Source organism: Corythoichthys intestinalis, chromosome 8 (genome assembly GCF_030265065.1).
Source record: "Corythoichthys intestinalis isolate RoL2023-P3 chromosome 8, ASM3026506v1, whole genome shotgun sequence".
Lineage (NCBI taxonomy): Eukaryota > Metazoa > Chordata > Actinopteri > Syngnathiformes > Syngnathidae > Corythoichthys > Corythoichthys intestinalis.
This window is the reverse complement of record NC_080402.1, coordinates 19171686-19185109: the sequence shown is the minus strand read 5'-3', so window position 1 is coordinate 19185109 and position 13424 is coordinate 19171686. Positions and strand designations below refer to the sequence as shown.

General features: G+C 41.5%; 1 protein-coding gene across 1 annotated transcript; it reads left to right on the top strand.

Annotated features, from left to right (window-relative positions):
* The first annotated feature begins 2539 nt into the window (after nt 1–2539).
* Nucleotides 2540–11122, top strand: LOC130921037 (interferon regulatory factor 2-binding protein 2-B-like). Its single transcript, XM_057844650.1, has 2 exons — nt 2540–3440; nt 9645–11122. Exons 1-2 carry the CDS (start codon nt 2825–2827, stop codon nt 10211–10213), a joined length of 1185 nt encoding a protein of 394 aa, XP_057700633.1. The 5' UTR covers nt 2540–2824; the 3' UTR covers nt 10214–11122.
* The last annotated feature ends 2302 nt before the right edge of the window (nt 11123–13424 follow it).

Below are 13424 nucleotides of genomic sequence, written 5' to 3'. Positions count from 1 at the left end.
CTCGTTCTGATTCTTCCACCTTAATGGCCTGAATTCTAAAGCAGATGAAATCGTGACGCTGCCAACATCATCGTCCAGCTAGGGACGCTAGAACGCTATAAAGACAGGCGGGGCTAAACGGCAGATTAAAAGACTAATTTCTCATCATTTGCGCTTTGCCAAATTGTTTTATGTAGTCGAATCATCTCAAAATATAATTCTAATTCACACCGCAATGCTATTTAAGATTTTTTCTGCTGTCACAGGCACTGTAATACTGTTTTAAAAGTGCAGCCTTAACAATCCTTTGTTTTACATCTCCTAAAATTGATTCTGCAACGCATTAAAAGCTCCTAATCCGATTACTTGATTACTCGAATTTAGTTGATTAACCGACTACTAAAATAATCGATCGCTGCAGCCCTATATAATATACAGCAATATATACATATATAGCAATATACAAAATCTAGTATAAATAATATTTGACGAAAAACACTCAGGTGACGAAGTTTCGCGCTGAGACCCCCAATTTGGCCGAATTTCAAAATTGTCCTTTACGCATGTGTGATACATCATTGGAAAGCTTAAAATCTCAATTTTCTGGGGGAAGAAAAATTTTGAACAGGAGGGCATTTAAGAAAAAAAAATTAAACAGTAAAACCCTAACTGGAGGTGAGGGCACGCGAGAGCATAATTAAAGACGCCACGATTTTAACGAGATATTATCGCGTACTTACCTCTTTTCAATCCAAAAACTCATGTAACAAGTATCACCGAGTATCAAGACACAACTGACTGGCCACAGCCGATTTTAGGGGGATTTTATGGGCGAAACATGGTAATATAACAAGGGTCATGATGCAGACATCACAGACATCAAGAAGTAGTCGAGATTTTCTTTTTCATATATTTACCCTTTTAAACTTTTTCTATGTTTGGATCGATTAATTATCATCTAACATATGGGGGGAAATGCGACAGTAACAAAAAAATACAATTAAGCGATAGTTGTGAGGTAGATATCCATGACTTATTTACAGACACCTTTTTTTTTCAATGTGATGTAATTTGTTTAAGTTTTTATTCTAAGCTAAAAAATGACATTTTGAATAATATACTTACCTTTCTTTTATGGCTGGGTTGAAACAAAAGCGGTTGCACGACGTCCGTAAACAGGGGTATCAAGGGTAAAACAGACAAGTTAAAAATAGTTCGGGGGCTTGGTGCGCAATGAATCTGCTATGGGAGCATATAGATATGGCGGAAAACACTCAGGTGACTTGAAGTCCCGCTCTGAGACCCCCAATGTGGCCAAATTTCAAAACTGTCCGATATGCATGTGTGATACATCATTGGAAAGTTTAAAATCTCAATTTTCTGGGGGAAGAAAAATTTTGGACAGGAGGGCATTTTGAAAAGAAAAAATGTTTTTTAAACAGTAAAACCGTACCTGGAGGTGAAAGCACGTGAGAACAGAATTACAGACGCCATGACTTTAATGAGATATTACCGCATACTTATCTCGTTTCGATCCAAAAACTCCATGTCGCATGTATCACTAAGTGTCGAGACACAGCTGTGAATGGCCACAGCTGGATTTTTGGGGGATTTTATGGCTGAAACATGGTAATATAACAAGGGTCGCGATGTATAGAAATCGCAGACATCAAGGAGTGGTCGAGATGTTCTTTTTCATATATTTACCCTTTTAAACTTTTTTTTTTTGGTTTGGATCGATTATTCTCATCTAACATATCCTGGAAAATGCAACAGTAACAAAACAAAAAAAAAAAAAAATTAGCCATAGTTATGAAGTAGATATCCGTGACTTTTTTACAGATGCCAGTTTTTTTCAATGTGACGTAATTTGTTTAAAAGTTTAAAATATGCAAGTGAATAATTTTTTTAAGTCGTTTTTTTTAAAAAACAAAATATTAGACATCAATTAATGATTCTAAGCTAAAAAATGACATTTTGAATAATAAATATAATTACTTGTTTTCATGGCTGGGTTAAAACAAAAACGGTTGCGCGACGTCTGTAAATCGGGGTTTTGAGGGTAAAACGGGCAAATTAAAAATAGTTCGGGGGCTTCATGCACCATGAATCTGTTATGGCAGCATATAGACATCTAGTTCTATCAAACACAAGTTATTTTGGCTTAAAATACAGCAGTTTCTTTTAAAGAGGAGTTCAAGAGCAGAAACTGTTTTTTCAGTCTTGTGTTTTCCGCCCTATATTGTTCTATCAAACACAACAGTTCTTTTGGCTTAAAATACAGCAGTTTATATTAGAGGTTCAACAGCAGAAATTGCTTTTTCAAACCTGTGTTTTCCGCCATATACATAAATGCAGTATTAATACATTATATATAATACATTATATACTATATTACATATACGTATTACATATACATATAAATGTGTGCGTGCATGCGTATACATAGACACCCCCCCAAACAATTACTTAACTTCAATATCAACAGGAATGTAGGGATTTGCGTGGGGAGATTAAAGACAAGAGTGCGACATCGCCCACGATACGAACGATCTTTGAGATTAGGTAGTAGTTTTTGTCAGGGGCCACAGTCCAAAATAGGTGCGCGTAGCTGTGATGTCACAGTCTTTATCGCGGTTGAGTGGTGCGCGTGCCAACTGCGACGCGCGCGTCCCCGAGTGGGACATGACGATGGCAAGTAGCTTCTTTCTGACGACATAACGCCTACGTCAGCAATTCGTGTCTGTTGACGTCGGTAAATTCACCGAGGCTCGCGTTGCACACGAGGCTTCTCGTCCGTGGCGTCTTTATCCCACCGACATCGACCGTACCCGGCGGGAGTACCATGACCGCGACCGCCAGGCGCCAGTCGTGCTTTCTATGTGACCTGCCCCGCATGCCGTGGGCCATCATTTGGGACTTCAGCGAGGCGGTGTGCCGGGGATGCGTTAACTACGAGGGAGCCGACCGGGTCGAGTTTGTCATCGACACCGCCCGCCAGCTTAAGCGTGCCCACGGCCTCCACGAGGGCCGAGCGGGGAAGACGCCTACAGCCAAGGAGCACCACCACCCGGCCGGCGGGGAGCTCGCCTCTTCCCGCTACGCGCTAGCCGAAAGGCCGCTGCCTCGCCTGGGCCCGGAGTACCAGACGACGGCAGCGAGACATGTCAACGGCTTCCCCAAGCCCGACGAGCCCCCGGAGCTAAACCGCCAGAGCCCCACCAACCCGCGACGGGGCGGAACGATGCCGCCCGGCCTGGTGCCGCTACTCAACGTCGGCGTCCCGCACCACGCCGCGGTCCTGGTGTCCTCCGAGGCGTACCGGGATAAACACATGGGTGATAACATGGCGGACAAAGGTAGAAGCGCGCGCGAGGTGATGGGCGTGCAAGTCCTCGACGCCAGGTTCAAGAATGAGCACAGGGCGATGTCGTACGAAGGCCCCGCCTCTTACAAGACAGGTACGTTGACGTAACTACAACCGGAAAAGTTTTATTGTTGGTCCGATTTTTTTGGGTGGCTTGCAAAAACAAACGTTCTCACAGAAATTACATTTCTGCAATGCATAATATGAAAAAATACAATTTTTAGATTGTCCTACTTAGACATGTGCCGATTACCTACTCACGTGACGTCACAGCCACGCCCCCGCGCCATGTTGTCCGTCTACTCGTCACGTTAATGCATTAGCCGTGTTTTTCTGCTCGTTAACATTAATAATCAAAATGGTGAAGTCGTGTGTGGCGGTCGGTTGCAAAAACAGAGAAGATAGACGGAGAGACTTGAAGTTTTACCGTATTCCGAGAGACCCGGAGAGGAGAGCGAGATGGACTGCTGCAATTCGACGAGAAAACTGGGCTCCAAACGACTACCACGGATTATGTAGTAGTCATTTTATATCTGGTAAGATGCATTTAATCTATATTTAGAGGGTTTTGGGCTGACAACCACAATTAAGATCATTGCGAGGCTAATCGCCGACAACATACACTCAGACGTTGTGAATGAACTACCTGAAAATATATAATTATAAGGGGATAATAAGACAGTTGTCATACAATTAATTTACAATTTCACTATTGAGGTCAAAAGCAAAAAAAATAAATTCAACTAGGGACAATCTGGAGTAGTGCTGTCGCACTTCATATTTATTACATATTATATATGTATGTAGTGAGAGTGCTATCGCTAAATCATATAAACATTAAAAGCCCTAGCTCCATTGATAAATGACATGAAATACATTAGACTTGACAGTGGATGTTAGCAAGAACAAAAGATTTTGAATTGAAAATTTCGTAACTCACCTTCCCGAGCACAAGATAGATTCCTGCTGAATTTTCATGGACGAGGACCTGTTTCACCCAACCAGCAACTAAGTATTTATAAGCCTCCAAGCTCTTAAAGTTTTTCAAACTTTCGTGAGAATAGGCTGATTTTGTGTGGACAAGATAGTTGTAAAAATCAGGGTAGCAGATGTCAGGCACAGACGGCGAAGACAGCGGGTCGAAAAACATCGATTTAGGCATCAAATATGGATCTGGCGAATGGATAAACTGAAGCTTTTCCACATAACGCCTTTTATGCAACGCATCCAATGAGTTTACAGCGTCAGATAACACCGGGGCTTCCATGAATTGCTCTATAACTTGCACGACTAATTGAAAACGATGAGAATAGGTCTAAAAAATACAGACAATATGGCGGCCGGATACAGCGGCACGTCATTTTGTGACGTAGGTGAGTAGGGTCTATACCGTGGTATGAAAATGTCAAGGTTTCAAAACCGCAAAAAATTTCCGTCATACCGTCCCTAAGGTATTGGCTATTTTTTTGATGTGCCAAAAATGCAGGGAGAAATCCCTCACTCGCGGCTTAATGCTCCCCCACTGGTTGTTGCTCAGTGTCGGTAAAACAGCTGCGCTACACGACTGCTGGAGGAGGTGAAAACAAAATCGCTGGTATGGGAATACTTCAGCCACAGAAACGTTAGATGGCCACGGCTTAGAAGAGGAGAGCCAACCAACTTCTTAAACATGTTTGGGGAGTGTGGCTGCTAGGGTTGGGCATCGTTTGAAATTGAACGATTCCGGTTTCATATTTCGATTCAGTTTCCGAACGATTCCCGATTCCGATTCTTTTAAGAGGCAGGGTAAAAAAAAAAAAAAAAAAAAAGGCAGGGTCAAAAAATCTATCATTTAAAAATTTATTCATTTGTATGATTTTTAAATAATAAATTTGCATTTAATTGCATGAAATAAGTATTTGATTGAACTTAATATTTGGTACAAAAACCTTTGTTTGCTATTACAGATACCAAATATTTCCTGTGGTCCTTGACAAGGTTTGCACACACTGCAGCAGGGATTTTGGCCCACTCCTCCATGCAGATCTTCTCCAGAGCCTTCAGGTTTCAGAGCTGCTGCTGGGCAACACGGACTTTCAGCTCCCTCCATAGATTTTCTATCGGGTTCATATCTGGTGACTGGCTAGGCCACTCCAGGACCTTAAGATGCTTCTCACGGAGCCACTTTTTAGTTGCCTTGGCTGTGTGCTTTGAGTCGTTGTCATGCTGGAAGACCCAGCCACGACCCATCTTCAGGGCTCTCACTGAAGGAAGGAGGTTGTCAGCCAAGATCTGGCGATACATAGCCCCATCCATCCTCTCCTCAATACGGTGCTGTCATCCTGTACCCTTGGCAGAGAAGCAGCCCCAAAAAATGATGTTTCCTCCTCCGTGTTTCACGGTTGGGATGGTGTTCTTGGGGTTGTACTCATCCTTCTTTTTCCTCCAAACACGACGAGCCGAGTTTAGACCAAAAAGTTCAATTTTGGTCTCATCCGACCACATGACCTTCTCCCATTGCTCCTCTGGATCATCCAGATGGTTAGTGGCAAACATCAGACGTGTCTGGACATGCACTGGCTTCAGCAGCGGGACCTTGTGTGCGCTGTAGGATTTTAATCCATGACGGCGTAATGTGTTTCCGATGGTTTTCTTCGAGACTTTGGTTCCAGCTCTCTTCAGGTCATTGACCAGGTCCTGCCGTGTAGTTCTGGGCTGATCCCTCATCTTCCTCATGATCAGTAGCCACGTTTACATGCTGACTTTTATTCATACCGATTCAAATCATTCCGAATGGAAATTTCAGATCAGCTGTTTACATGTCACTTCATCTATTCCGATCCAGCGCTTACATGTGTCTGCCTTTATTCCGAAAGGACGTTTGACAACTGCCGTCTGACAAGCGCAGATTAATCAAAACAAAGCGTCACGTTGCAAAACATGGAGATTGATCGTCAGAGTGCTGCTGTTTTAACTTTAACCCACTTGTTGTGTTTGTGGGGTCGTATCCGATTCTGCTGTTTTGCTCTTTTGCCTTGTAGTAGCCGGTTGTCAGCGTTTTCCACCGGTTTCTAATCTGGTCAACGCTCCGGTCTATAGACCCTACCCACGTGACGTCACAACTCCGCTCTCCTGAATGGTACCGCCCAATTGACCGTCAAAACATAGTGTTAACCTGTTACGGCTACGTACATTCCTCCTATTTACGGCGTGTTTTTCTGCTCCTTAACATTAATAATCAAAATGGTGAAGGCGTGTGTGGCTGTTGGTTGCACTAACAGAGAAGATGGAAGGAGAGACTTGAAGTTTTACCGTATTCTGAGGGATCCAAAGAGGAGAGCGAAATGGGCTGCTGCAATTCGACGAGAAAACTGGGCTCCAAACGATTACCACAGATTATGTAGTAGTCATTTTATATCTGGTAAGACGCATTTGATATATATTTAGAGGGTTTTGGGCTGACAACCACAATTAAGATCATTGCTAGGCTAATCGCCGACAACATACACGTATGTATGTAGTGAGAGTGCTATCACTAAACCATATAAACATTAAAAGCCTTAACTCCATTGACAAACGACATGAAATACATTAGACTTGACAGTGGATGTTAGCAAGAACAAAAGATTTTGAATTGAAAATTTCGTAACTCACCTTCCGAGCACAAGATTCCTGCCGAATTTTCGTGTACGAGGACCTGTTTCACCCAACCAGCAACGTAGCATTTATAAGCCTCCAAGCTCTTAAAGTTTTCAAACTTTCGTGAGAATAGGCTGATTTTGTGTGGACAAGATAGTTGTAAATATCAGGGTCAGGCAGAGACGGCGAAGGCAGCCGGTCAAAAATCATCGATTTAGGCATCAAATATGGATCTGGCGACTGTATATAACAAAGCTTTTCCACATAACGCCTTTTATGCAACACATCCAGTGAGTTTACGGCATCAGAAAGCACCGGGTCTTCCATGAAATGCATTTTAAATTCCTCGATCAATTGAAACCAATGCTAATACAGAGACAAAATGACGGACAAGTGGGCGGAACCATACAGCGAGCACGTGATTTTATGACGTCGGTGGGTAGGCTCTATTCCGGCTTCGTGTAACCTCTCATGAACTTTTTTTAAATAGTTCACTGTTCCTCGTTTTACGCCCGTCTAAGCGAGCAATTATATTCAGTTCTTTTAAAATTTGAATTAAATACAATCTTTCCGCCGGACTCCAATTAGGTGCGCTGTGCTTGGAAGCCATGTTGCGAGTGACGTTACTTACGTCACCAAGTGACGTTACCACGTCAGTACGGAGCATGTGCAGAAAGAACGCAACCAGACACCATTCCGCTTCCCTGTTTACATGATATAATTTTACTTCTAATCGGTTTGGGAAAAGGAATATTCCACCCCTGTGAATCGGAATGAAATTCCATTCGGTTTGGGCCTGTTCATTCCGAATGAGGTGTTTATATGGAACACATTTATTCGGTTTGAACATCTAAACCGATTGTAATTGGAATATTTGGCTCCATGTAAACGTGGCAAGTGATGCCTCACGAGGTGACATCTTGCATGGAGCCCCAGAACGAGGCAGATTGACCGTCAACTTGAACTTCTTCCATTTTCTAATAATCACTCCAACAGTTGTTACCTTCTCACCAAGCTGCTTGCTTATTTTCCTGTAGCCTATCCCAGCCTTGTGCAGGTCTATTATTTTATCCTTGATGTCCTTAGACAGCTGTTTGGTCTTGGCCATTGTGGAGAGGTTGGAGTTTGTTTGTTTGAGCATGTGAACAGGTGTCTTTTATACAGGTAACAAGTTCAAACAGGTGCAGTTACTTCCGGTAATGAGTGGAGAACAGGAGGGGTTCTTAAAAAAGAACTAAGCTGAAATATTTACTAGTTGGTAATGTATCAAATACTTATTTCATGCAGTTAAATACAAATTTATTATTTAAAAATTATACAATGTGATTTTCTGGATTTGAGAATTTATGATACAAATTACAGACCTCTACATGGCTTGCAAGTGGGAAAACCAGCTAAATTTGGCAGTGTATCAAATACTTGCTCTCCCCACTGCATCTGGCCTGACATGCTGAAAAACTTGAATATAACCTCATTGAAAAAAAAAATATTCTAATGCCAGGTCTTCATGTCCCGAATAAGTTGGACTGCTACGGCATCAAAATTTGTCTTGTCTAGATTTTTGGTGTAGGGATGTCCCGATTACTTAGCCTGAATCTCAGTCCAAGTCACTTGATTTTGAGAAAACCGAGTCCCGATCAGTTACCGGGAAAAAAAAGTCTTTTTATTTACTTTACTTTTTTTTTTTTTTTTTTTAAACAAAAGTTACAGTACTGAACTGTTTACAGTACTTCCTCTTCCGCTTTTCCAGGAATAGTGTAGAGTATAAAACATACATATTTTTGTTTCGTTGGACAATGCCATTGTATTTCTGTATTATTTTTACTTTTTAGCCCTTAAAATATTTTTTTTTAAATTTTTTTTAAGTAAAACACTAACCCTCTGAAAAATGGCCCAATTTCCGATCACGGGATTGGATCAGGGACATCCCTAGTTAGGTATAAGCCTTAAACAGCAACAACCTCAGAAAGATGCTAAAAAATATGCATTGTGAAAGTAATACCGGTATGTAATGTAACGTAGGGTCAGCGGTTAGAATCCTGGCTAAGACTGCCCACTGTTGAAGTGCCCCTCGGCAACGCACTGAACCCTAATTTGCCCCCAGTGGGTTGGCAGTGACCTAATTTAAAGCGCTTTGGGCACAGTAAAACCATGTAGATAAATGTGCTTCATAAGTAGTTTGTCACCTGCCTTCTTAAGATGCTTGGCAGATTTGTTTGTATTTGTACTATGAAGAATAGATTTTTAGCATCGCAAAATGAGTTTAAAATTCCAAGCTTAAAACTAAAATTGTTTCAATATGTGAAAATGTTCCTCTTGTATAGATTAATAGTTCCATTGTCATTATCTAACATTGCAAAGTATTAATAAAAAAAAAAAAAAATTGTATAAGGTTCTGCACCGGGCCGTCACAAATGATCTTCAAAACTATCACACATTTGCTTAACGTTTTTGTTTATACAAATACTCAAAGGTATTTATATAAAGGTGAAAATTCCATTTTGCCAATTTTGTACACATTCTTATAATTCTACTAAAATTGGGCAGCTAAAATGACAGTAATTCAATGAATTGGTCAGGCCCTGGTAGAAAATGCAATGTTAACTTTCCTAAGTACATTAACTATGGTTGCACTTTGTGCTGTGCATACAAAGTGTATTTATTTGATTATGTTCAACAGAGCGGGGGAAGAACCCCCGCAGCCTGAAGAGGAAGGCGTCCCCTGAGCCCGAAGGTGAAGGCACGGCCAACAAACTGAACAGCGCTGAGGCTCCACCGTGGTTGCAGCAGCCCAGTGAGGCGGTTGGATCGGTTTCAGGGCCGCTACCCCTCCCTGAGGCCGTCACGCCACCTCAGAATCCTCAGTCGCCCATTACCGCACTCATCCTGGCCACAGACAACGCGGGCGCGCCCAAAGACGGAGCACGGGCACAGCGGAACAGTGGCACCCCGCCTGGGACAGGGGGAGACACAGGGGCGCCAGGTGGCGCTCCGCTTTGCTGCACGCTGTGCCACGAGCGCCTCGAGGACACTCACTTCGTCCAATGCCCGTCGGTGGCGTCACACAAGTTTTGCTTCCCGTGCTCCCGCGCCAGCATCAAGACCCAGGGCGCCGGCGGGGAGGTGTATTGCCCCAGCGGCGGCCGCTGTCCCCTGGCTGGATCAGACCTGCCCTGGGCGTTCATGCAAGGGGAGATCGCCACCATCTTGGCCGGAGAGGTCAGCGTAAAAAAGGAGCGGGACTCTTAAGAACGTTACTCTGGCCATAGTGGAACCAGGTGGAATTATTGTTTTATTCTATTTTTAAATTGCTTTTTCACGTTTTGTGTATGTGCATTTTTCAACATGACCAATGGCAGTGAGCACTTGGCAATTAAAAATAAACCCCTCACATCATATGTGTGATGTATTTGTGTACACTAGTGTGTATCTTTTTGACTTATTACTGCAATAACTAATAAAATATTAAGAACATTTTGGTAATTAAAATGTAATTCTTACGCTGGTAACTGAAACATGGGTATGTTGGTATATTGGTGTATGACTATGCATGTGTGCCTTTGATGCAATCCCCACTCCAATTTGGGTAACATCTTGCGTAAACATGTCTCTTATCTCACTTGGTAGGCTGAGGCAGTGTGAGATAAGGGTGACTAAAAATAGAACAGGTTTTGGTCACGTCGACATCTCTGATCCCATTTTGAAAGCTTAAACAAGTTGGTTGTTTTCTGAATTGCTTACTCGTGGGAGCATTAATGTTCAAAGTACAAAGGGGATGTGGATAATTCACTAATAAGTCTCCACTGAAAATCCCTTGTGTGTTTTGAAACAGTCCATTACATTTGGTTGCTCCTCCACAAAGCTTTAAACACATTAACTTTTTAAGATTTAACATAACCCTTATTGTCCTATTACTTGGTTCCCTACTTCACATTACAGTACTGGCATTACTTACGCATTTACCTTGCCCTATCAGACCTATCTTCCCTCATCTTTTGGTTGCTATGTGCCCCCCACATACACGAAGTGTTTTCTGCGAGGGTGAAAGTGGCTAGGATTTATTTCCAGAACTCCCTGACATAAAGGTCTGCACGGAGCCTAATTTTTTTTTTTCTTTCTTGGGGTTCCAAACCAACTTGGCTCCTAAAACCGCCAAAATGCAAAAACGGCCTAAAGTTATACATATAACCAGAGGTGGGTAGAGTAGCCAAATATTTTACTCGAGTAAGAGGAGCGTTACTTGAAAATAATCGCTCAAGTAAAACTAGTCATCCAAAAAAATGTACTCAAGTAAAAAAGTATTTCATGAAAAGAATACTCAAGTAATGAGTAACATTGTGAGTAGAGCTGTCCCGACTAGTAGACGTCATCGATGAAGTAAATGTGTCAACACTGTTTTATGGCAAAAGGTGTATTTTTTCAGATGAATCTTCCATTGAATTACACCATTGTTGCCGCAAATATTGCAGGAGACCTACTGGAGCCCGCATGGATCCGAGATTCACTCAGAAAACAGTGAAGTTTGGTGGTGGCAAAATCATGGTCTGGGGTTATATCCAGTATGGGGGTGTGCGAGAAATCTGCAGGGTGGAAAGCAACATAAATAGCCTGAAATATCAACAAATCTTAGCTGCCTCTTATATTCCTAACCATAAAAAGGGACAAATTCTGCCATCGCATACTTCAATCTCTACCTCAAAGTTCCTCAAGGCAAAGAAGATCAAGATCCTCCAGGACTGGCCAGCCCAGTCACCAGACATGAACAGGATGGAAGAGGAAGCATGGAAGACCAAACCCAAGAATGTTGGTGAACTCTGGGAAGCATGCAAGACTGCTTTTTTTGATGTTCCTAATGACTTCATCAATAAATTGTATGAATCCTTGCCCAACCGCATGGATGCAGTCCTTCAAGCAAGTCATACAAAATATTAAATTTGGATCTCACAGCACCACTACTCAATTCACTTATGTTATGTAACATATTTTTGTATTTGAAATACATTTTTTGTTCAATTTTCACACCACTTTCTGTAGGCGACAAAACTTTTGTCCTGCCAAAATTTGACCTTTATGTCTTCATTAAATGATCTTTTTTCAGTGAAACAAATATTTTTTTGTACATTCAACATCATTGGGGAGGGTCTTAGCTTTCATATGAGCCATTTCTGAAACCAATTGAGTCATTAAAAGTCAGGTTATTAGCAATTGTTTCTAAAAAATGGATAAGCGACAAGACTTTTGTCAGGGACTGTAGGAAAAGACCGCTCCTGTGTGCTACTGTATATTTAGAGAAATGTATAAACTATATCAACGTGGCATCTCGGTAAAAGTACATGAGAAAGTTGTCAAGAAGGTTAAGGTGAGTCGTCATACGATGTTAGTCAATTAAGCGTAGGAAGCACTGTCACTAATTTCAATTGGATCTGAGATGTCTGCTAACAGGTTCATAGCCAGGTCATGTGAATGAAAGAATGTCACTGAGATGGACTCTACTTCTTGTTTGACACGAGAAAAAAAAAATCGCTGCACGAGGTTCTTCTTTTTTAAGCAACACATGAACCAGCTCATATGCAGTTTAGCAAATACGAGTTGTAAATGACAATATATTTTTTATTTTTTACATTTAGCTTTTGAGTCTTGTTGGCTGTTACTGACATATCAGTTCATGCAAATTTCAGGACCTTGAGAGGACCACAGTTTGTTTACTATTACTCTGTGAACTTTCACCTTTAAGCCGGGACTCCCTGTCTGGCAGTAAAGTCTCAAGTGATTAGTGTCCATTCAGGAAATGCACTAACACCTGTCAACGTAAAGCCAAACTGAAGGCCGTCTTCTCAGTTGTAAATACTTTCAATCATCATTTGCATTCGTGTCATTTTGGTATTCATACAAACGATATGTATATTAATTAGGGTTAATACAATGGATTTTTTTTTTTTTTTTTTTTACATTCCTGATTATTCCATCAGGATTGGAAATGTACTCACCATTGTTATACAAAGCTACTTCTTGATTACTCATTTTTTAAAAAATATTGTATACATAAAATGTTTTAATGACTGACATGGTCGATAACATCCGCCAGAAATTCGGCAACATTGTTAATAACTGTTTCCAAAGTAAGAGCAGATGTTTGCCCGTCTTATTTTGAAAAGTCTAAATATATTCACTAATGGGAGGCATGAATAAAGGATCTGAACATTTTAAGTAAATAATGGCTCAATCTGTTTTATCGCTTATCATAAGTTGTAGAAATAAGAAAAGCAGTAGAAAAGAATAAGATGCTATGCATAAGTACTGTGCACTATTTTTAACTAATTCTGTGCCACTGACCGCAATAGACATTCAATCCATTTGGACAAGATGTGCCTGGCAGGCTCCCAGGCTGCCCAGTCACACGAGTGTCTTGCCCTCATTCAAACATTACCAGCCCTCCCAGTCAAACTGGAATGGATGTCTA